Source organism: Strix uralensis, chromosome 21 (genome assembly GCF_047716275.1).
Source record: "Strix uralensis isolate ZFMK-TIS-50842 chromosome 21, bStrUra1, whole genome shotgun sequence".
Lineage (NCBI taxonomy): Eukaryota > Metazoa > Chordata > Aves > Strigiformes > Strigidae > Strix > Strix uralensis.
In genome coordinates this window covers 12,216,054-12,235,995 of record NC_133992.1, presented here as the reverse complement: position 1 = coordinate 12,235,995, position 19,942 = coordinate 12,216,054, and the positions used below count along the sequence as shown (strand labels likewise).

The 19,942-nt window shown below is 57.1% G+C and overlaps 2 protein-coding genes across 4 annotated transcripts in view; one reads left to right on the top strand and one right to left on the bottom strand.

Moving 5' to 3' along the window:
* Positions 1–594: 594 nt before the first annotated feature.
* OLFML2A (olfactomedin like 2A) lies at positions 595–9,195 on the bottom strand. Its single transcript, XM_074891426.1, has 8 exons — positions 9,070–9,195; positions 4,486–4,749; positions 4,242–4,349; positions 3,369–3,554; positions 2,928–3,189; positions 2,561–2,794; positions 2,221–2,406; positions 595–2,000 (listed from the first exon to the last, which is right to left on the bottom strand). Exons 1-8 carry the CDS (start codon positions 9,121–9,123, stop codon positions 1,399–1,401), a joined length of 1,896 nt encoding a protein of 631 aa, XP_074747527.1. The 5' UTR covers positions 9,124–9,195; the 3' UTR covers positions 595–1,398.
* A 731-nt stretch (positions 9,196–9,926) lies between these two features.
* Positions 9,927–19,942, top strand: part of NR6A1 (nuclear receptor subfamily 6 group A member 1) — a 97,470-nt gene continuing 87,454 nt past the window's right edge. For 2 of the 3 annotated variants that reach the window (XM_074890916.1, XM_074890915.1), the window contains exon 1: positions 9,929–10,066. In XM_074890916.1, the coding sequence (XP_074747017.1) occupies positions 10,000–10,066 (67 nt within the window). In that variant the 5' untranslated portion in view covers positions 9,929–9,999. Of the gene's footprint in view, positions 10,067–19,942 lie in introns of all 3 variants that reach the window. The other variant, XM_074890914.1, reaches the window with a different exon arrangement.

The window sequence follows — 19,942 nt, the reverse complement described above, 5'->3', positions numbered from 1 at the left end:
GCATGGGGCTGGGGAAGAGGGTCCTGCGGCTCCTGGGCTGTGCCAGGCTGCCCCGTGCCCCGCACCAGCCTCGAGTCTTCCCAGCAGGGAACATTTCAGCCGAGGTGGCCCCTGGGACGCTGGGCTCAGGCGTCCGGTGACGGCTCCACAGCCCAAGCAGCCCGGCCACAGCCCGACGGGACACCCGGCCAGCGCTGAGCGGCAGGAGCTGGGCTGCAGGGGCTACTTTCACCCCTCGGGGCCCCCAGCACCTCCACACTTGCCAAATTTTGCAGCAGAGTCAGGGCAGTTGGTCCTGCTGTGCCCACACTCAGCTGCTCTCCTCTCCCCTTCCCGCTCCCCCCGGCCACGGGACTCAGCTCCCGGCTGCTGCTGCTCTGGCTGCGGCTCGGAGCTGGAAACGCCAAATCCCAGCGGCAGGTGCTGCTGGGGGCATGTGGGGTGCCCTCCCTGGGCTCAGACCCAGCCATGTGTGCCAGCAACCCCTGGGCACAGCCAGCCCTGAGACGGGGATGGGGATGGGGACAGGGAGCACCTGCCCTGCCCACTCCTGCCTGCCCGGCTTCAGGAGAAACGACAGCGCAGGCAGCCCGGTTTCACATCTGTTATTTTTTTAATACTGTTCACGTCTAAAATGACCAAATCCAAGCCAAGCGCTCCCGGCCCCTCGCCCTGCCTTAGGTGGAGAGCAGAGGGCCGCAGGCTCCCTGGCCGTGCACGCCTGCTCCCTGCCCGGGGCTGGGTGCAGGCAGGCGTGCAGGCAGGGCACTGCGGGCAGGCTGCTCTGCGCCTGCTGCCGGGAGAGGGGATTCCAGGCAGCTCTGGTGAACGCGTTTAAATAATAAGCTAACGAGCGGCAAAAGCAAAGGCATCTTAACCACGTCTCCTAAAATAGCGATCAGCAGCTGCTCCTCCTGCCCCGGCAGCGAGGGGACCCTGCCCAGATTGTGGTTACGGTAAGCGCGGGGTCACGCGGGGTCCAGGGGGTGTGTGGGGTGCGGTGGGTGCTCAGCCTGGGTGCAGCGCCAGCGGGTGCTCGGTGTGGTGGTGCGGGGCAGGTGCTGCTGCCTCACCGGCGGCGCGGACCCAGCTGCCTCCCGGGGTTGGGCTCCTCTCCTGCATCCCCGGGAAGGCAACGCCAGCCGAGCCCCTGGTCCTGGGGCAGCCCCACAGCCCCAGCGGCCACCTTGTCGTGGCTGGGGGCTGGGCTGACCCACACCCTCTGCTCCGTGAGGCAGCGGGCAGGGTGCGGGGGACTGGGGAGGGTTTTGGGGTGGAAGCCGGGCTCTGGCCGCAGCTCTGGCCCAGCTGGGTGCCGGGGCCAGGCCGCGTTGGGGCACCCCGGCCGGGCAGGGCAGAGGGTGGGCGCAGGGGCACGGCCGGGGGCCAGCCGGGTGCTCAGACCACGAAGCGGAGCCCGTACGTCATCTGATGGCCGTTGTCCCAGGCGTAGAGCACCTTCTCCTTGGGGTTGTAGTCGACCTGCGTGGTGAAGGCGTACTGGTTGAGGAAGGGCAGCCGGAGCTCTGCCTCCGTGTCCGTGTGCGTGTCGAAGGCGTAGGAGATCTGCCCTTCCTTCTGGCTGTAGGTGTCCACAGCGTAGAGGATGCCGCAGATGATGAAGCAGTTCCCGTAGGCATTGCGCTTCAGCCCCGTCTTCCAGGTGGTCTCCCTGCGCACCGAGAGGTCCCCAGGGTCGAGCCGGCTCAGGACGATCACCTCCTGCTGCGAGTAGTCGTAGTCCATGGAGGGGTAGATGACCCAGAGCCCGCTCTCGTCCACGGCGAAGTCGATGTCCGAGTGGCCCCTCCACTTCCAGGGCGTTGTGTCCTCGTACACCACGTCGTGGAGCAGCGCCCAGCCCGCCACGTACCGCTCTTTCAGGTCGTACTTGATGATGTTCTTGGTGAAGGCGCGGTTGTAGTAAAAGGCCCCCCGGTACACCACGTGCCCGGTGCCGATCCAGTTGTAGGGCAGCTTGTAGAGGTTGCTCCAGCGGCCTGCGGGCGGGCGGGAGAGGCGTTGGGACCCCTCGCAGCACAGGGCTCCCGAGCATGCCAGCAGCACCGGGGGACTTGCATCCCCCTCGCTGCCCCATGGGTGCTCCCCATCAGCTGCCCACCACCCCAGGGCCTGGCCCAGCCGGCGTTGCACGGCGCTGGGCACCCACCCAGGTGGAGCAGGGGGTTCCCTGCGCCCGCTCGGCCGCCAGCCCCTCACCCTGCTTGAAGTTGTCGAGGCTCCTGAACTCCACCAGGCTGTTGCCGTAGTAGTAGTTGGTGACGTAGATGCGGTCATCCTTGGCCGCTGGGTCCTTCATCCAGGCCCCCTCGTTGCGCCCGTAGCTGTGGTGCTCTGTGGGGGGCTCCACCAACTCGATGGTGCCTTCGCACTCCACCTCCTTCACTGGGTATCGAGGAGGAGGAGCAGGAAGTCTTACACCTGCCCCGGGGCAGCCTGCCCACCCCCTTGCCATGGCAGGGCTACTGCTGGCCCAGCCTGGCCACGGATGCCGGGCCACCAGGGTGGGTGCCCCCTCCCAGCCCCCCCTCTCACCCACCTCTGTTTGGCGTTTCGGGGCCCCCGGTGCCGTCAGCCCCCTGCCCGAGGGCGGTGGCGGGGGGGCTGCGGGCGGTGGTGCGGGGGGCCGGGGCAGTGCTGGGTGCAGTCGTGGTGCTGGGCACGGTGGTCTCTGCCCTCATGACGGCTTGGACCAGGGGCCCCTCAGCGCGGGGGGGTGGGGGGCCCCTCTCCTCCTGCCGCTCCGGCGCAGCCACCCCCCTCGCGGGGCTCTCTGTGGGGGGACGAGCCGGGAGGTCGGTGCGTTGGCAGAGGCAGCCCCTGGCCCTCCTCCCCGCCGAGAAGCACCACGGCAGGAGGGTGCCCACAGCCCCCCCCTGCACCCCTGCCCCATCCTGGGGACTCACCACGGCTGCCGGCTGCCCCTTCGGATGCCCCCGCCTGCCCGGCCTTGTAGTAGGTGATGCCTCGGACCACGGTTTGCTGGTGCGATGACGGTTTGGGCTTGGGCGTAGGCTGCGACCCCCCCCTGGCCTTTGCGTTATCCCTTTTGGGCTTCTCGGGCTTCAGCTGCTTCTCCTTGGGCGCTCGGGGGGCCGCCCTGTCCCCCAGTGCCTTGCGGGTGCTGGGGTATCGTCCTGCCTCCTTCTCTCGGCCGCCCGCTGTGTCCTGGGGGGCACAGCCCGGTCAGACCCCCTCCCCTCCCACCTCCTGCCATAGCGGTGCACCCTGATGCGCTGGCGGGAGCTGCCGGCACCCGCACAAACCCAGGGGAGCTCAGCTCTGCCCCGCGGCAGGAGCCCAGCAGCACCGGCCGTGCCTGCGAGGGGCTGGGTCCCCAGGGGTACCTGAGCCTTGCTCTCGGGGACGGCGGCAGCATCCTTCTGCAGCAGCTGGTAGCCCAGGTTGGAGATCTCCTTCTTGATGCTGATCATGATGTCAGAGTAGTTCTCGTAGCGTCTCATCTGGTCGGTGAGGTGCAGGACGCTCTCCTTCATGAAGTCGTTCTCCCTGCTTAGGTTGGTCTTGATGGTCTGGAGGGGAGCAGAGGTGTGGACGGGAGGAGGGGTCTGGAGCCTAGTTTGGGAAGCCTACGGCACCCCGAGATGGTCCCAAGCAGCCCGAGGGGGCATGCTGCGGGGATGGTGCCTGCTGGAGCTCACAGAATCACAGAATCATCTCGGTTGGAAAAGCCCTTGAAGATCATCCTGTCCAACCATTACCCTCACCCTGACCATTCTCAACTCCACCAGATCCCTCAGCGCTGGGTCAACCCGACTCTTCAACCCGTCCAGGGATGGGGACTCCCCCCCTGCCCTGGGCAGCCCATTCCAACGCCCAACAACCCCTTCTGCAAAGAAATCCTTCCTAAGAGCCAGTCTGACCCTGCCCTGGCGCAGCTTGAGGCCATTCCCTCTTGGCCTGCTGCTGGGTCCTTGGCTCAAGAGACTCCTCCCCCCTCTCTGCACCCTCCTTTCAGGTAGTTGTAGAGGGCCATGAGGTCTCCCCTCAGCCTCCTCTTCTCCAGACTAAACCCCCCCAGTTCCCTCAGCCGCTCCCCATCAGACCTGTGCTCCAGACCCTGCACCAGCTCCGTTGCCCTTCTCTGGACACACTCGAGTCATTCAATGGCCTTTTTGGAGTGAGGGGCCCAAAACTGAACCCACTCATCGAGGGGTGGCCTCACCAGTGCCGAGCACAGGGGTAAGAAGCTCACTCACCTCCTCCAGCGTGTTCATCTGGGCCACCACCTTGCTGATGTAGGAGTGCACCTTCATCAGGTCCATGCTGTAGAGTGTCCCCTCCAGCAGGTCCACCATGGACTGCAGCTGCCGAGGGAGAACGGGATCTAATTTTATTGCCCTCCCGCACCGCTCCATCACCCTGTGGGCTGGGGAGCGTGGGCTGTGCATGGGGAGGGGGTCTCTGGCCCCCAGCCCCCGGCCCCGCCACGCCTGCAGCTACCTTGAAGAGCTCGGGCGCCTGCTTCTTCAGCTTCTCCATCTTCCACTCGTTCTCACAGGGGTTGAGCGAGGAGGGGGGGGCGGTGCAGGAGCACTTGCAGTCGGCCCCCGAGCTCACCGTCTCCACCGTGTAGAAGTCCTCCACCCGCGCGCTGCCGTTCCTGACGCGGCTGCAGGCGTCCTTGCTGAGCGGCCGCAGGATGCACTTGCAGCGGCAGTCGGAGCCCTCCGAGGTCATCCGGACCTGCTCCGCCTCGCCCAGCGCCTGCGGGGACAGGCCGCGGTAGGGTGGCCATTGAGCTGGGTCCCGCACGGCCCTGATGACCCCAACAAGCCACCACGGCTGACTCCCCTCTGCTGCACACTCACAGGTCTCCCACCACCCCTGGGGCTCCCGGCCGTGCCCCGACGAGCGTGGGGCATCGTCTGGCCCAGAGCACCCTGTCCCACCACCCCGTGCCTGGGTGACGGTGACAAAACCCAGGCACCCGCTCGCCCCGGCAGCTGCCAGAGCGTTTTGTGCTCCAGGTACTTTGGTCCCATCTCTGTAGCTGTTTCCCAGCCTCCAGCAAGAACTGAGTGAGCAGGGACGGGGCGAGGAGAGCCAGAAGCGTCTCTGTGCCCCCGCAGCCCCCAGCCCACACAGGGACCCTTGTTCGTGGTGACATGCAGCCCCCGGGGGCCAGCTCGGCCTCTCCAGACGCCCGCAATGGCCTGAGGCGCGCGCTCAAGGACTCCCTTGTTTCCACACATGGCCCTGACTCACGCTACAGAGCCCAGGGTGCTTTTCGGCCGGTTTCTGCAGATAAGGAGCTGTTTTCCCCCCCTGCTGCGCTCGGAACAGGGCTGTGGTGCTGCTCGCCTGGCAGGACGGGGAGCTGGGTCCCCCTCATCCCCTGCCACTGGCTGTGCACCCGTGGGGGACGCCTGGGCTGGAGGGGAGCGCGGCCGGGCTGCGCTGGGTGCCCCGGGTGTGGGAAAGCACCTGCCCCAAGCACCCAGGAGGGTGGGAGAAAGGGGGGAGGCGGCGCGGTGACCCCAGAGGGAGAGGGCTCTGCCCGCAGGGACTCTGACTCACCCTGGGAATGGTGGCAGGGCTGGGAAATGAGTTCAGCTCTGGCTCTCCCATCCTCCCCTGGAGCACAGCGCGGCGTGGGAAAGGGCAAAGGCCCACAGGGCCGATGTCCTGCCTGCGGGCAGCACCCACGGCCACACAGGCACCATCCTTCCCGCGCCCAATCGGGCTGACACGCTGGTGGCACCTGGGCAGCAGCTTTCCTGGGCCGTGCCCACCTGGCAGGGACCCCCAGACCCCCTCAGCCCCAGCCAGGGGCTTCCTTTCCTAAAGGGCAGCAAAACCTCCTGCATTTTGCATTTCAAAAAAGCCTCTCAAAGGGAAACCAAGGTCCTGCTGGCTGGGAGGAAAACACCAGGCGGCTGAGAGGGCTGTAAATGGAACAGGATCTAATCAAGCTCTCGGCAGGGAGCAGTGGGGCAGGGAGCAGGACCCCCTCCCCACACACCACCTCCCCAGGCTCTCACACCTCCCTGGGGCCCCCTGACCTCCCCATGGCAATGCCGGCACTTGTGCAAACAGGCAGGACGATTCACAGCCCAGCCACGAGCTGCCGGCCCCTCCGCACGCACCCGGGCATCTCCCCGGCCCCCGAGCTGGGCCACTGTCCTCGCCACAAGCTCCGGCCCTCCATGTGCACAGCCTGGCACGATGTCCCGGTGTGCCCCATGGGCCCCCCACTGGAGTTCCCAGCCGGGGTCCCCTGTTCCCGCAACACCCCAAGCACCAACCACCAGTGAAGCTGCCACCGCCGCAGCACATCGGGGGACGCGCTGCAATCCTGCCTGCTGCCAGCACCTTCCGCAGCAAAGGGCTGCCTCTGCCCGTGCTGGAAGCTCGTCCCCGGGGGAGCAGCCGGGCACGGGCTGCGCGTTCCACGGCGGTGGGATGTGCGGCTGGCGCGGCGGCCCTGCATGTCCCGCTGCGGTGGGCACGAGTGGGCTGGAGCCATGCGCAGCAAGCGCACCCGGAGCAGCCCTACCAGCGGCTGTTTATGCTGCGCAGCGCACGGGGGGGGCCCGGCAAACCGAGGCTCCCCCGCAGCACAAAGGGGCAACCTCTTCCCCAGAGACCTCCCGGGGTCAAGCCGTTTCCCTCCCACGTCCCGGCAAACGGCCCCCGGCCAGGGCAAGGCGAAGCCTCGCGGGCAGCCGGGCGGGCAGGCAGCCGGCCGGGCGGGCAGCCAGCGGCCCAGGGGCCCGGCAGTCGCTTTTGTTTCGCGGCCGCGCAGCAACAGAAAAATCTGCTCACCTCGGGTCGAGGTGTGAGTGGAGGCTGCGGGGCCGGGGGGGGGAGACCGGCTGCCCCTTCCTGGGCGCTGCGTGCGCCTCGCTGCACAACAGCCGGGGCAGCCGCCTGCCTTCACGCAGGGTAGTAACGTAAAACCTCGTTCTGCCTTTTAAACGGCTTCCTTAAACAGGAACCGTATGTGCTATTAATACAGAAAAGGTTATAAACAAGGAAGTCTTAAAAAAAAAGGCCCCCGCACTGTCCGTTCTGCAAGGGTCTCACCCCGCCTTGGTGCATCGGCCGGGTGTCCATCAGCCCGTGCCTGACTGTGCCCCAATCCCCCGGGGGACAGCCTGTAGCCCCCGGGGGACAGCCCGTACCCCCCAGCAGACAGCCCGCACCCCCCAGCGCAGAGGGGACCCACAGCGCGACAGCGTGCGGGTGGGCCGGGGCGTGGGGGCACGAGGCAGCCCCTGCTGAAGGCCGGCACGCTGCACAGGCTGCTCCATGTGGGAATCTGACGGCTCCCCAAGAAACCATCATGGGGGTTCTTGCCCTGAACCCCCCCTGCTCGCTGCAGACCCTGGCCCAGGGTGCAGGCAGGCGGGTGCTGCCCCTCCTCTGGAGCCGGGTCCCCGCTCCGCAGTGGGGCTGTGCACCCATGGCTGGTGTGGGAGGGCACTGCCTGCACTTTGCTGCTGGTTTCCTCACTCCCAGTTTTACGAGCCGGGTGATTTTCCCAGCGCTGTCTCGTTTCTGGGATCTCTTGCAAGAGCGTCCGTGTGAGCCCTGAGTTTGTGCCATTATTTGGAGAAAGCGGGACCTTTGACAATGAACCGTGGCCAGCTTTTAAGCTGTCCTTTGATTGCTGCCAGAGGACTTGTCTTGGGGGAAAACACACCGTGTTGATAAGCGTGCTGCCACACCGCGCGCCGCTCGCACAGCTGCTGGGCGGCATGTCCCCGGCACAGGAGGGAAACCATGTCACCCTCCTCTTCCTCCTCCTCCCTGCCTTGGCACAACACGTTAAACCCGTTGTGCAGCGCGGGGAGCCGAGGCGGAGTGGGCTGGCAGTGCCGGGTTGTGGCTGATGGTGGCCAAGCCCCGGGCGCTGGCGCTGCCCGGGTGTCCCGTGTCGGTCACGGGGACACGACCACGCGAAACGCTTGTGCGGCACAGGAGTGCCCACGGATGGGACCACATCCAAACGGCAAGAACCCGAAACACCTTCGAGCGCAGCGGGAAGCACCTGCGTGGGGAGGGGGTGTGTGGAGGGGGCAGCAGCCCTGTGCGGGTCCCAGGTCCTGCAGGCAGTGTCACCCCTGAAGCCCCACCGGGAACCCCAGTGCCGGGCTCTCTGGCCACCACTCCCAAGCCAACCGTTGCCAACACCAGCTGTGTTTTCATCTCCTTCCACTAAATGACTCGGAAAATCTCGGCTTTTCCAACGCTTTAGTGATCCTGGCATCAGCGCCCCCGGGGGGGGCTGCTCCCACCCTCTGGGCCGGGTCCCGGTGTCCCCGCTCCGGCCCCACCCGCCGCGGCCCCCAACGCCGCGGGAGAGGAGCCGTGGGGAGCGCTGGCACCGAGGGCTCTTCGCTCCCACGCGCCGCCGCGTCCCGCCGAGGGAGTCTTGTCCGGCCTGTTCGCTCCCAACTGGGGAGCTCGTCACCCCAACCCCAGGGCCGGGGCACCCCCCAACCCACGGAGCAGCCCCGGACCTTCCCTCCGCCGAAGCCCCCGCGGCCCCAGACCCGCACCAGCCCCAAACCCGCACCGGCCCTCCCTGGGAACGCCCCACGCTCCGGGGCCCGGGCTGGGTGTTGGGGGGGCTCTGCCGGCTCCCCCCGTCCCGCTCCACCGGGGGGTCCCCCACAGCGGGAGGCTCACCGGGGCATCACTGCCCCAAAATCCGTCAGCGCGGGCGGCTCGGGGCCACGGTCCTCGATCCCGGGCGCAGGTTGCGGTGCCGGTGCCAGCCCGGGGCGCCCCGCTCTGCCCGCGGGGAGGCCGGGGGGGCTCGGGCACCCCCGCCCGCTCCTCTCGCTGCCCGTGTCGGTGAGGCTGGAGGCGGCGGCTGGGGGGGCACCGCCGGGCCGCGCTCCCGCCCGCTCCGCCCCGGGACCCCCCCCAGGAACCCGCCCGCCCCGACGGCGCCGGCCCCGTAGGGAGAGGCGGGGGGGGGGAGGCTGCCCCCGCCCGCCCACGGACACCCGCAGGGGCACGGCGGGTGGGCGCACCCCCGGTCCCGATCCCGGTGCCGGTCCGGCCGGTGCTTACCGTGGCCGCGGCCAGCGCCGGGAGCAGCAGCGCCGGGAGCAGCAGCGCCCGCATGGCGAGAGCGGCGCCGAGCGCCCGCACCGAGCGCCCGCTCCGCCCGGCCCGGCCCGGCGGCGGGGAGGAGCCGCCCGCCCGCCCGGCCGCCCCGCCCCGTCCCGTCCCGGCTCGTCCCGGCTCGTCCCGGCGGCGGCACCGGCCCCAGGAGCGGCGCCGACTCGCCCGGGTGGAGCGGGCCGGTGCCCGCCTCGGGGCCTTCCGAGTTTTCCCGGTACCGGGGCTGCCCGCTGGCCCCGGACGGCGCTCTCCGGTATCCCGGGCTGCCCGGTGCCCCGTGCCGGGGCTGCCCGCTCCCTCCCCGGTCCTCCCGGTGCCCCTTTCCCGGGCCGGCCGATCCCCACCTCCCTGGAGGGGGGTGCCCCGGGCGGACCCGGTGTTCCCCCCCCGTCCCCGGGCCCGCCCGGTTTCCCCTCTCCGGGGCTGCCCGTTCCCCGCGCCGCGCCGGGCCCGCCCGGTGCCGCGGGCAGCGCTCGGGGCTCGGCGGGCGGGTGCCCCCTAGCGCCCCGCCGGGCCCGGTGCACCGGGCCGGGGGGGAAACGGGCGCGGCCGCCGCTCCGGGGGCGATGCCCGCGGGGTGCAGGGACCGGCCGGGACCGGGGGGGGGTGAGTGGGGCGGGACCAATGGGGAGGGCGTGGTCTATAGGGGGCGTGGCCTACGGGGGCGTGGCGTCCCGCGGGTACATCCGGGCGGCGCGCGGACTACGCTTCCCGTCGTTCCCCGCGGCAGGGCGGGGCGGCCCGGCCCGTGCGCGCCGCCCGCCGCGGCGGCTCTGGCTGTCAGCAGCGCCCGGAGCGGCCATGGGGCAGCGCGGCCGCCGGGGCCCCTGAGACCCGCCGCGCCCCGGCCCGGCCCGGTGCGGCCCCGGCGCCGCCATGGAGCTGGAGCCGCCCGCAGAACTCCCGGAGCCCCGCGCCGCCGCGAAGGGGCCGCCCCGCAACGGTGAGTGGAGCGCGGGGTCCGGCCCGGCCGCCCCTCAGGGCCGGGGAAGGGCGAGGCGGGGGGGGGGCGGCCCTGTGGCGCGGGCAGGGCCGGTAACACGGGGCGCGGGACTGGGGGCTCCGCCAGCCGCGCCTCGGCCGCCCCACCGGGGGCGGCGGCGGGGCTGGGAGCGGGGGAAGGAGGGGGGGGGGCGGCTCCCGGCGGCCGCAACTTTCCGCGGTCGTGGGGCACAACAAAGGGCCGCGCCGGCCGGCGCGTGCTGCCCGCCCAGAGCCGCCCTGCCCGCCCTGCCCGCTGCCGGGGTCCCGCCGCCCGCGCTGGGGCTCCGCGGAACGCGCCCCCTCAGCCGCCGCCCGCGGCGGGGAGAGCGCGGGGCGCCCCTGCCCGTGAGGAGTGCCCACCGCGACCCAGCGGCTCCCTGCTGATTTGCCCTTTCTCCAAAACAAAAAAAAAAATTTAAAAAAAGGTCTCTTTCTACCTAAATCTGTACCGCGGCTGAAGCCGCAGTGCGCCCCGCGTGAGGGCGAGGACCGCGGCGGGGCTGCTCCACGCGTGTGTCCCGGGGCGGGCGCGCGGTGACACCTCCCGGTACCGGCGGGTCCGTCTGCAGCTCCTCCGCCGCTGGCACCCGCCGCTCCGCTCGCACCGAGTGAGGGCTCGAGGAGCCGGGCTGCTCGCGGCGTTTATAGGCACCATTTGGGACGCTTTTACACTTCCCGTATGCAGATACCGCATCTGCACTTGAATGTCCCTGCCAATTTTTATGGTTTACGATTGCATTTTACCATCTCGAGGTGCTCTTTTGCTACAAAGGATTTGCTCAGACAAAAGAGGCTTCTTATCAGGCACCATCACTGGCATTTGCTAGGTACGAGCCTTACCCAGCACACACAGTGCTGGCAAATACAGAAACGGGTATTTCTGTAATTCCCCTGAAATGCAATTTTGAACCGTGTCCCTTTGTGAGGCTGCTAGAAACACTTTATTCCTCTCTTAATTACATCCCCAGTTGGGTGAAAGATACTTCTCATCCTTAATACTTTTTGAGCTTTCTGACTTGATTTGGGAAGGGTCTGTCGCTTTGGTGTCCTTAGTGATGCAACAATATTAATACTTTGTCTGTATTTACTGTTTTTCCCACAGGCATATGGGGCTTGGGGGAAATCTCTTTTGATTTATCAGATTAGTTTTAAGTGTTATGTGCATGCCTTGCAGAGCTGTTTCGGGTGGTAGACGTTGTACCTGTGGCTGCGGTTAGTCTTTTGAATGGATGATGTAACAACCTTTTACTACTTTGCCTTCCAAAATGTGAAATACTGGCACGGTGTTGAGACATTGCTTGACCTTCAGTCTTTCTAAAGCCTGCTGCGGCCGGGGGAGGAGCAGGAAAGATTGGCTTGTTACTTTGGCTTATAAAATATCTGCAAATGGTAACGGCAAGTGAAGAATCTTAACATTTCCTCTTTTTAAGGAAGATTCATAGCCCTTTTGATACCTTGAGGTGCAGCATCTTTGCTCTTTACAAAAACAGTTAAAATTGTATGACATCATATATAGATACACAGGGTAAATATATATATGAAAGTAGGATTATATTCTTGGTGGCTGTGTTAAAATCATTAATGAACTTAAGCTCTGCACGTGGCTTCTGTGTTAACCCCGAGTAAACTGCTGCAAGTTTATTGGTGTCTTCAGTGAAAGCAGCCTCAGAGTAACTTTGAAATGCGGTTACATGATTTCATTTCAGCAATTGCAGCCTCATTATTCAAGGAGGTATTTGACATTCTTAGGCTGTAAGATGATGGTTTTCCCTTACCAATTTGAGTACATCCCTTTCCATGTAAGAAATGTATTTTGTCATCGAGCAAATCAATGGCAATGAGTAAAATTAATTCTTTTTAAAAATAATTTCAGCAGGGCATTCGTTTTTCCTGTACTACTAGCAATTATTTCCCAACAGGGTCCCATTTAGGACCATTTTCCCTATAGCTTCAGTTGGCATCTTTTTCTTCTGTGAGTGAAACATGATGGCCTTTACAGTTTTAATTATTGTGTGTTTTAACTAAAACAGTGATAAAGTGGGTTATCTAGTATTAAGGTAACTTTGGACACTTTGTTGTGTGGTGTGGTCTTGGAAAGATTTAAGTATCAGGAAACTGCCTGATTTTTGTGTTCCCTTAGAATTATCAGTTTCAGATAGGTAGATTACTAATCCGGATGAACTTCATACCAGAGAGAAGAGGAAAGTTGGAAGAGCACAAAGAATGTAAGGTTTTCAAAGACAAATCCCACTGCTTGCATCCCTTCCCTTTTCCACAGCGCTCGCAAACTTTACTGGCGCACACTGACATTTTTAGTGGTTCTTTATGCTTGATTGCTTTGCATCTGATGAGATAAGCCTTTGCTTAACAAAGACTATTTCATTGATATAGTTAGGTCTTAGTTTACTTGCTATAAACATTTCTTTGAAGATTTAGGAAGAAAAACAAATTGAGTTGTTGAATGGCAATGCTGCTGAAGTCAAATGTCTCTGAATAAACAAGAAGCTACAGTGTTATTTTGACTTAGTATTGGCTTGTTGAATGTGGATGGCTCTTGCTTTTGTAAATAATAATAGATGATAATAAATAATAGATTTCTGAGCTTAGGTTTATGATGGGAAATAAGACCTGTAATTTAGGAAGAAATTCCTTAGTTTGATTTGATGGTAAGATGGAAAAATACCTCTTGGTGTAAAGTTGGAATTTGGTATTGATGGCTTCTGTAGATCATTAATCAGGAAAATGGGTTTATGCGTGCCTTTTGGTACTAAAAACAGGACTAGCGATGTAAGTTCAGCAGATGCAGTGTGTGATGTGACACTGCAGCAATAGGATTTTTTTCCCTGCTTTGCTATAGAACAATATAAAGTTACTGTATTATAGAAAATGAGAGAACTTTTCCATCGAGGAGACTATTGATTGTTGGAAAGCGAGAGTCATCTTTTTGTCCTGTCTCTGACAAGTCATTTGTGATCTCTTTTTTTTTCATGGGAGACATGTGCAGCAGTTTATTAAATTACTGTTCAACTCTTACATGGTGGCAGCTTTGGACAAATGCATTTACACTAGCATTCTCTGAGAATGAGAGCAGTTTATCCTGTTGATAAACTGCCTATTTAAATAAAGCCTTCAGCAGTGTAATCTGGTAATTCTAATGAAGTCATTTACATAAAGAATTGGCCCAGGGTTTCATCAGAGGGTTGCTAGTGAGCTGAAATGCATTCTTTCCCTCCAGCTGTATTAAACTAGCCTTTTGATCCTTTCATTTTTCAGCCTTTAAGCCAGAGTGGTTATCACTTTGCAGAGTTAATTGAGAAAGGGAAATTGGGGGACAAGAGGACCCTTCGAGGTTTAGCTTTAGTCTTAATTATTACAGTTCTAATTACCTAATTAGTAGACTTCCAGATTTTATGTCTTGATAAAAATGACTCTGTACAGGTTTTGTTAGAAAGAGGAAATACACCGCCGATAGGCTAGCTTCAGTGAAGTTCTTTATTGGTAAATGATTACCAATAACTTATCTTGGAAGCAGTATATGTCTGGAGTATCTGAATTCTACTCCAGCTCTTCGATAAGGAAGTTTCATTTACAAAGGGTGGACCCCGCGTCCTTCAGAGAGCATAAGTTACATGTCTACCTTCCGTTGCCTAATCACCCCAGTTACAGGCCTGTGTAGGTGGTGAAATTTAAACTGAAAAGTCTGGTCAGTGTGAAGGATTAATTTTTTTAAGCCCTTTTTTCCTTTGTGGATACATCAGAAAAAAAAAACCTGATAAAAATTTGCCAAGGCTCTAATGCCAGTCCTGACTGCAAACTGCTGTGATGTCCTTGTCTCTCTCTGCTGAAACTTGATGGAAATCTTAAATAATTTTTCATGGAAATAAAATCCAGAATTGTGAAGCCCTCGGAACTAAATGTCAAAATTCTCTTGTCATATAAAACCTCCTCAGCTATTCCGTCAGGAGATACAAATACCAGTGGCGGTATGTATTTCTAAAGGTGCATGTTGCAGCGGGTCAGGTCAGCGGGGTGGGTTCTCTGTACTGTCAGCTAACCAGTGAGAGGGTGTCCTGACACTCTAAATGAGCACGCTGCTCCTATAAATGTCAGGGTTTATTCTACTTAGTTGATGCTGACTCTGGCACTACAGAGAAGCACAGGGCTTACTGTGGGAATTGTCGTGGAGCCCGCAGCTCGTGAAGCCAAGTGATTAAATAATGGCTGTTGTGGTTGTAGTAAAAAATTTGAGATTAACTTCTGGTCTCTGAAAGTTCTGCCAAACACCAACTTGTTCTCCAGGAATCTCTTCATTCAGTCTCACATCTGTAGTGTGACTTCATGTTGTTTGGCAGTACTTACCAAGAATTATTCCCATGTATATTGTTACTTTGGATGTCTTGTGTGTGCTTTTGCCAGGAGACTCCATATCCTGTGCCTGTTCTAACAACTGCTGTAAAGAAACGCCCTTTCTGTGGATCACAAGCAGAGATTGTTCTTACCTGCAAATAACTTAGTGTAACATGGCATTCTCAGTTACTGGGGCTCTGGTTGAAGGTGGATGACCGTCCAGCTGAAGTATTGGCTTATTTTGCAGTAGAATGTAAGCTCAGGCCTTGATCTTTAAGGTAGGCTTTTTCCAGAGTGAGGTCTGGGTGTTGGTTCAGCTGGGGCTGCTGTGCTCAGCTCGCATCCACTGAGCGGTTTGGGTACTAAAAGAACTTGGTTTTGATCTCTACATATGACTATACACTGCTCAGGGGAGTATTCTGGATTTGTTGAGATTGTTTTTGTGTGCTTATGTACACCAAAAGTATTTTTGGGGGGTGGATTAATGCTGAACACAGAAGCATCCAGCTCCTTCCCAGCAGGCTCTCCAAGGTGGTGTTCTCTGGCTGGGACTGGGAAGGGCGCTTTCTCCCAGCTGGCACAGCAGAGCTGTACTTCGCCACTGCAGTTCCATACTGGTGCATTTGTGTAAAGCACCTGTGTAATGGTCATTGAAGGCTTGAGTCTTCCCTACACAGCAGCAAAGCTAGAACTGGTAGCAGGAAGAGCTTTTCCTGGTAGTGTTGTATGAACTGGAGTCGTGGTAGAGCGCTGTGGCTTTGTGGTCCTCTGCTGCAGCTTGCAGTCTGGAGAGGAAACACTGATTTGGGTAACTTGTGGTGTCAGATTAATCAACTTTCTTGGACACCCATAAAAACTGGTATTTTATTAATTACATTGTCTGATTTTAAATAAAGTCTATGCTAGCTATAAGAAGGTTGGAGATGGGTCTGGGTTTTTCTAAAACTGGTGGGTTTATGCTGATGACACTGATCCAGTGTGCAAACCGGGGATTCATAGCTTAGCCTCACCACTGCTGCGTCATTAGAAATTCTTAGTTGGTGCTTGCCAGCCAGAATGCTCTTCTGAGCTTTAAAGTTTGTTTTTTCTTGTAAGTGTGTGTGTCTAAAAAGAGAAGAAACCCAAGCTCCCACCCCAATGGGTCTGACAGTCCTGTTGCAGCGTTTTACAAAATGGAAGAAAACCGAGGAAACATGCGTTCAGTGCTGGTGTTGTGTAATAGCTTGCTGCTACCAGTTCGCAGTAGCGAGCTAACAGTGTAGTTACGCAGTGCCTCCTGCTTTGCTTGCTGGCTTTGTGAAGCTTTTCTTTGCCCACTTCTATTTTACTGCTTACCTGATACATGCTGTATGGGTCTGTCACCTTAACACTTGAGTTGACCTTTAGTATTTCACTTTGATTTACATAGGGCCTCTGCTCAGTGAACTGTCTCTATCACAGGATGATATCCATAAAAATGACACTTCCTAGTCTTGAAAAAAATCCCCAGGCCCATTGGAGACATGTGAAAAGGACACCCAGCAGGAAGAGAGGCCCATGGCTTGAAATATTCATCAATCATTTTCCTGGCACCAGGAAACCAATCAACTCTTCTAAGGGGTAGAGTGTAATCAATCACACAATGTGGGGAACGGGGATCGCTGGCTCTACCAAAAATGTTCCTTCATGTTGACAGAGCAAAAGTGTTGTGTTTGTGCTTATTCACAAGTAGTAACTTACACCCTTGGTATAGAGGACTGTCTTTTGTAAAAGGCAATCTGTGAAGAAAACAGTTTAATGTTGTATAGGCAACTTAAGCCTGAACTAAAGATTTTGTTTCCAGTGATGTTGAGCTATGTTTTGTTTTGAGATTTTTTTCACCTTTTTGTAGCTGATAGGTGAAGGTTTTGTCTCCTGTTCCCAAATCTGTGTTCTATAAGCGGCAAGAACAGCAGCCTGGAGGAGGATCAGGATTTTAAAATTTTGTACTTTCTTTATGAAATAACTCAAGTTTGAAATAGTTTGTATTGCAAACTGATACTGGGGAAGAAATGCACCTCTGGATGCTTGTCCTCTTTTGCGTTAAAAAAAAATGTGGATAGGTTGCCCAATAATAGGTAAACAGTATTTGTCAACATCTGTAGGGTATTTTATTGTAGCAAGTGGATAGGGATTATTTGAATTCTTACTTTCTAGTAAGATGCTATAAAGTGGAACAAGGGACTTGTTTATAACTTTGTTCTTTCTATGGAAACCTCTGTAATAGCTGTTACATAAGAAATGCCATAATATTTATGGCAAAATAATTGGCAAACAGGTTGCTAGAATTCCTTCACCAGGAAAACATTTCTTGCCTGCCTCGTAGGAAATAAGAGGCATTGAGCTCACGGCCCTAATGAGCTCTGGCTAAGTGTTGCTCTGCTGCTGCCTGATCTGAGCCTGGCTTGGGTAAGCTTGGCTTGGGTAGGTGTGAGTAGCCGCAGAGGCAGTGCTAACCCTGGGTCAGCTGCTGGCTGGCAGAGGTGTTCCTGGGTGCTGGTTCTGGGGCTGCTCTCAGCTTTAATATGCATTCAGCAGGGGGTGACACAGATTTGGCTGGGTGGTTTGAGTGCTGTGTCTGTTTTATATTTCAATAGCTACTGAAAGTTGAAACAAATGTTGTAACTAAAAAATCTAGCACTTAAGTCCTTTACAAATGTACTCAGAAAGTGCCAGTTTTTCCCCGGTGGTGGGAGGCCAAAAGCCTCTGTGGCCAGAGCCTTTTGTGCACCCGCTTCCACGTGGGGCTGACGGCAGCTGCTCCTCGGGGCATGGCTGGAGCGGGGCAGAGGGTTCTTGGGGTCCCCAGCCTGGCTTTAACCACGGGCAGCCTACCTCCAAGGGAATTTCTGGGGGTTTGGGGGGGGACGGCCAGCCCCCTCTGCGCTGTCTTCATGGAAAAGTTATGTTGGGACATCAGCAACTTGTGTCAAACATTAAGTGCATTTTCCTGGCAAACAGCTGTCCTCTGTAAAACACGTTAGGAATAACAGTAAGTGTTCCAGAGCATCCTGTAATCTGCTGAGAGGGAGCATTTATAACCCTTACAACTCGAGAAATGTTACATCAGAAATAATCTTGACTTTTCGTAAGTTTGTCAAATCCCAGTGTTTAATACACATCTTTAAATGACATGCTGGGGTGGTTTGTTGGACATGGCAAGTCTCGGAGCACAGGGATGTAGCTGGTAGGTGCCAGAGGTGAGCCAGCAAGCCCTGCAAGTATTGGAAATGGTTTCTCTGCAATGCATGTGTGTAACAGTTAATAATGAGTAAGATTGCCAGCTGCTCTTAAATACTGAGGACAAAATCCCCAAATCCTGGTTAGTAATTAAAAGCTTTGAAATGACCTTGAATCTAAAGCTGTCTTGAAGTAAATTTATGACTTCTTGCCATTGCAAAAGAGGTTAGGTACAACGGTGTACTGTGCTGTCTGGTGAAGTGTTTCATGGCAGCCTTGGATGAACACTGAAGATCAGAAATAATTGCAATGCAGTTGAGGCACAAAATGGCCACGCAGAATGCCTGCAAGTACATCTCAAAAAAAAAAAAAAGGTAAAATGGGCCATGTTTAAAAATAACCAGAGAATAAAACTGCATGCTCACACCTAACTACTCGGAAATTTGATTTTTTTGAGACTTAAATGTAATGGCTTACCCTATTTAATGAGAAATTCAGCTGGGTATTTAATGTTTTTAAAAACAAACTCCTTTTTTTCATAGTCAGTGAAGGTACAGAGTTACTTGTTGTTCTCTAACTGTATGAATTTAAACATCTTCAGCTCTACTGTCAAGAGTATCATTACTGGGGGCTGTTGCTCTGAAAGGGTGCTACTCCAGCCCTGCAGCTTTCTTATGGAGCTGGTGGTATCTTTGAGGTTTTCTTAGTTCAGCAGTAGTTTGGTCTAAAATGTTGAAACCCTCTTTCTTAGACTTTTTGATCTATTGCCTTCTGGGCAGAGCTTTGATTATTAGGAATTTTGAAACTTTTTCTAATAAAAGTTGTCGTATTTGTCAGTAAGGAGGATAACACTCGGTAGCTCACAAAATGACAAACTGCTAAAGGGTAAGCCATAATGTATATATCCATTTTTTTCCTGTATCTAGGAAGTTTGTAGCCACTTGAGTATCCATAGCTGAAAAATTGAGGGTTTGCATGAACTAAATTTAAGTGAAATATCTGGAGTGGAGCTGATTTAAGTGTGCTGGGAGCTGCTGCTGTAGGTGTTCCCAGGCTTGCCTTGTGCAGCTTGGCCCTCTCCAGAGCACCAGGGCACTGCTAGAGCCCTTCTCAGCTTATTCAGTCTACTAAAGATCAGGTCACACTGGGATTATTTTTTCTTTGGTTGAGTAAGATGTTTTCGAGCTTGGACATGGTTTGTGGTTGGGGTGGGGGTGCAGTAGGCTGGTGCTCAAATGACAAGCCTTGCCCCACACCGCTGGCCAAGCAGAACATGGCCATCTGTGAGCAGCAGGGAGTGCTGAGGTGGGAGTGTTCTGATTTTGAGAGTGATTAATTTCTAATTAACATATGAGGCGAGAACTCAAGAGTCTCTGGTTTGTAAGTATGAAGATGTCAAGTGTTGTTGAGACAGTTGCCAGAGAAATAATATCCGAACAAGTGTGGGCTGTGGTGGGCTTCTGCCCTGCAGAGCCTCGCAGAGGGAGTGCAGGAGTCGTCCACCTCGCTGTGCAAGCCTGGCAAGTGCGGCAAGGATGGAGTAGGTGAGGGGAGGCAAAGTCACTGCTGGGAGCTGGCAGAGCTGCTGCGTGCTCATCTGCCACTGCCATGGACTTTTTTTACTTGATTCAGTGGAGGTGTCTGAACTGCAACTATGCCAGTTGTCTGTAGCAACTTGTTCTGTTCCTTGTTTGAAGTTGAGAGTACTGTGGAGAAGCAGAGTATGACTATATATTCTGGAGGGTGTATGTGCAGTTAATGGCCCTGCTTTGGCTGGCTGCTCTGAAGCCTCAAGGAATGGCCTTGTAGAGAGGGAGCAGTCCCAGGGGTAGCGCTGCCTGGTGCCTTCCTGAGCACTGCTGTGACATCCACCTGCAGAGCAAGAGGAATACCAGCCCTTGATGGTTCTTATCGTGGGGACTAAAAATCAAGCTGCAACTTTAAAAGCATGTTAATACTTGTTGTGACTCTAATCAGCTGAAGTGCACTCTCCCTGTGCTGAGAGGCTTTGCCAATGAGCGTGCTACAGGTCAGGTAGCTGGAAGGCTCACGTGGATCCCCAGCAGATACAAAGAAGTACTGAATCTTTCCTCTCCCCTTCACACGACTAGCATCAGCCTGAATTGCCCCTCAAATGAAATTTTGCCTGACGTCTAATTTGATTCACTGCCTGTTGAAATCACTGTTTTTCTGTAGTGCTTGTTTAGTGCTTTAGCGTGTCGAGGCTTTCAGGAGAGCGCAAGCACCTTGTCACACAGTTGCTCCTCAGCTTCAGTGGTGATTTGTTTTT

Coding starts and splice junctions, on each gene's coding strand:
- OLFML2A (XM_074891426.1), bottom strand. CDS start 9,123: ATGCGGGCGCTGCTGCTCCCGGCGCTGCTGCTCCCGGCGCTGGCCGCG. Junction 3,555..4,241: donor AGATGAACACGCTGGAGGAG/GTGAGTGAGCTT, acceptor GCTCCCCTCCAG/ACCATCAAGACCAACCTAAG. Junction 2,001..2,220: donor CCTCGACAACTTCAAGCAGG/GTGAGGGGCTGG, acceptor GCCCGCCCGCAG/GCCGCTGGAGCAACCTCTAC.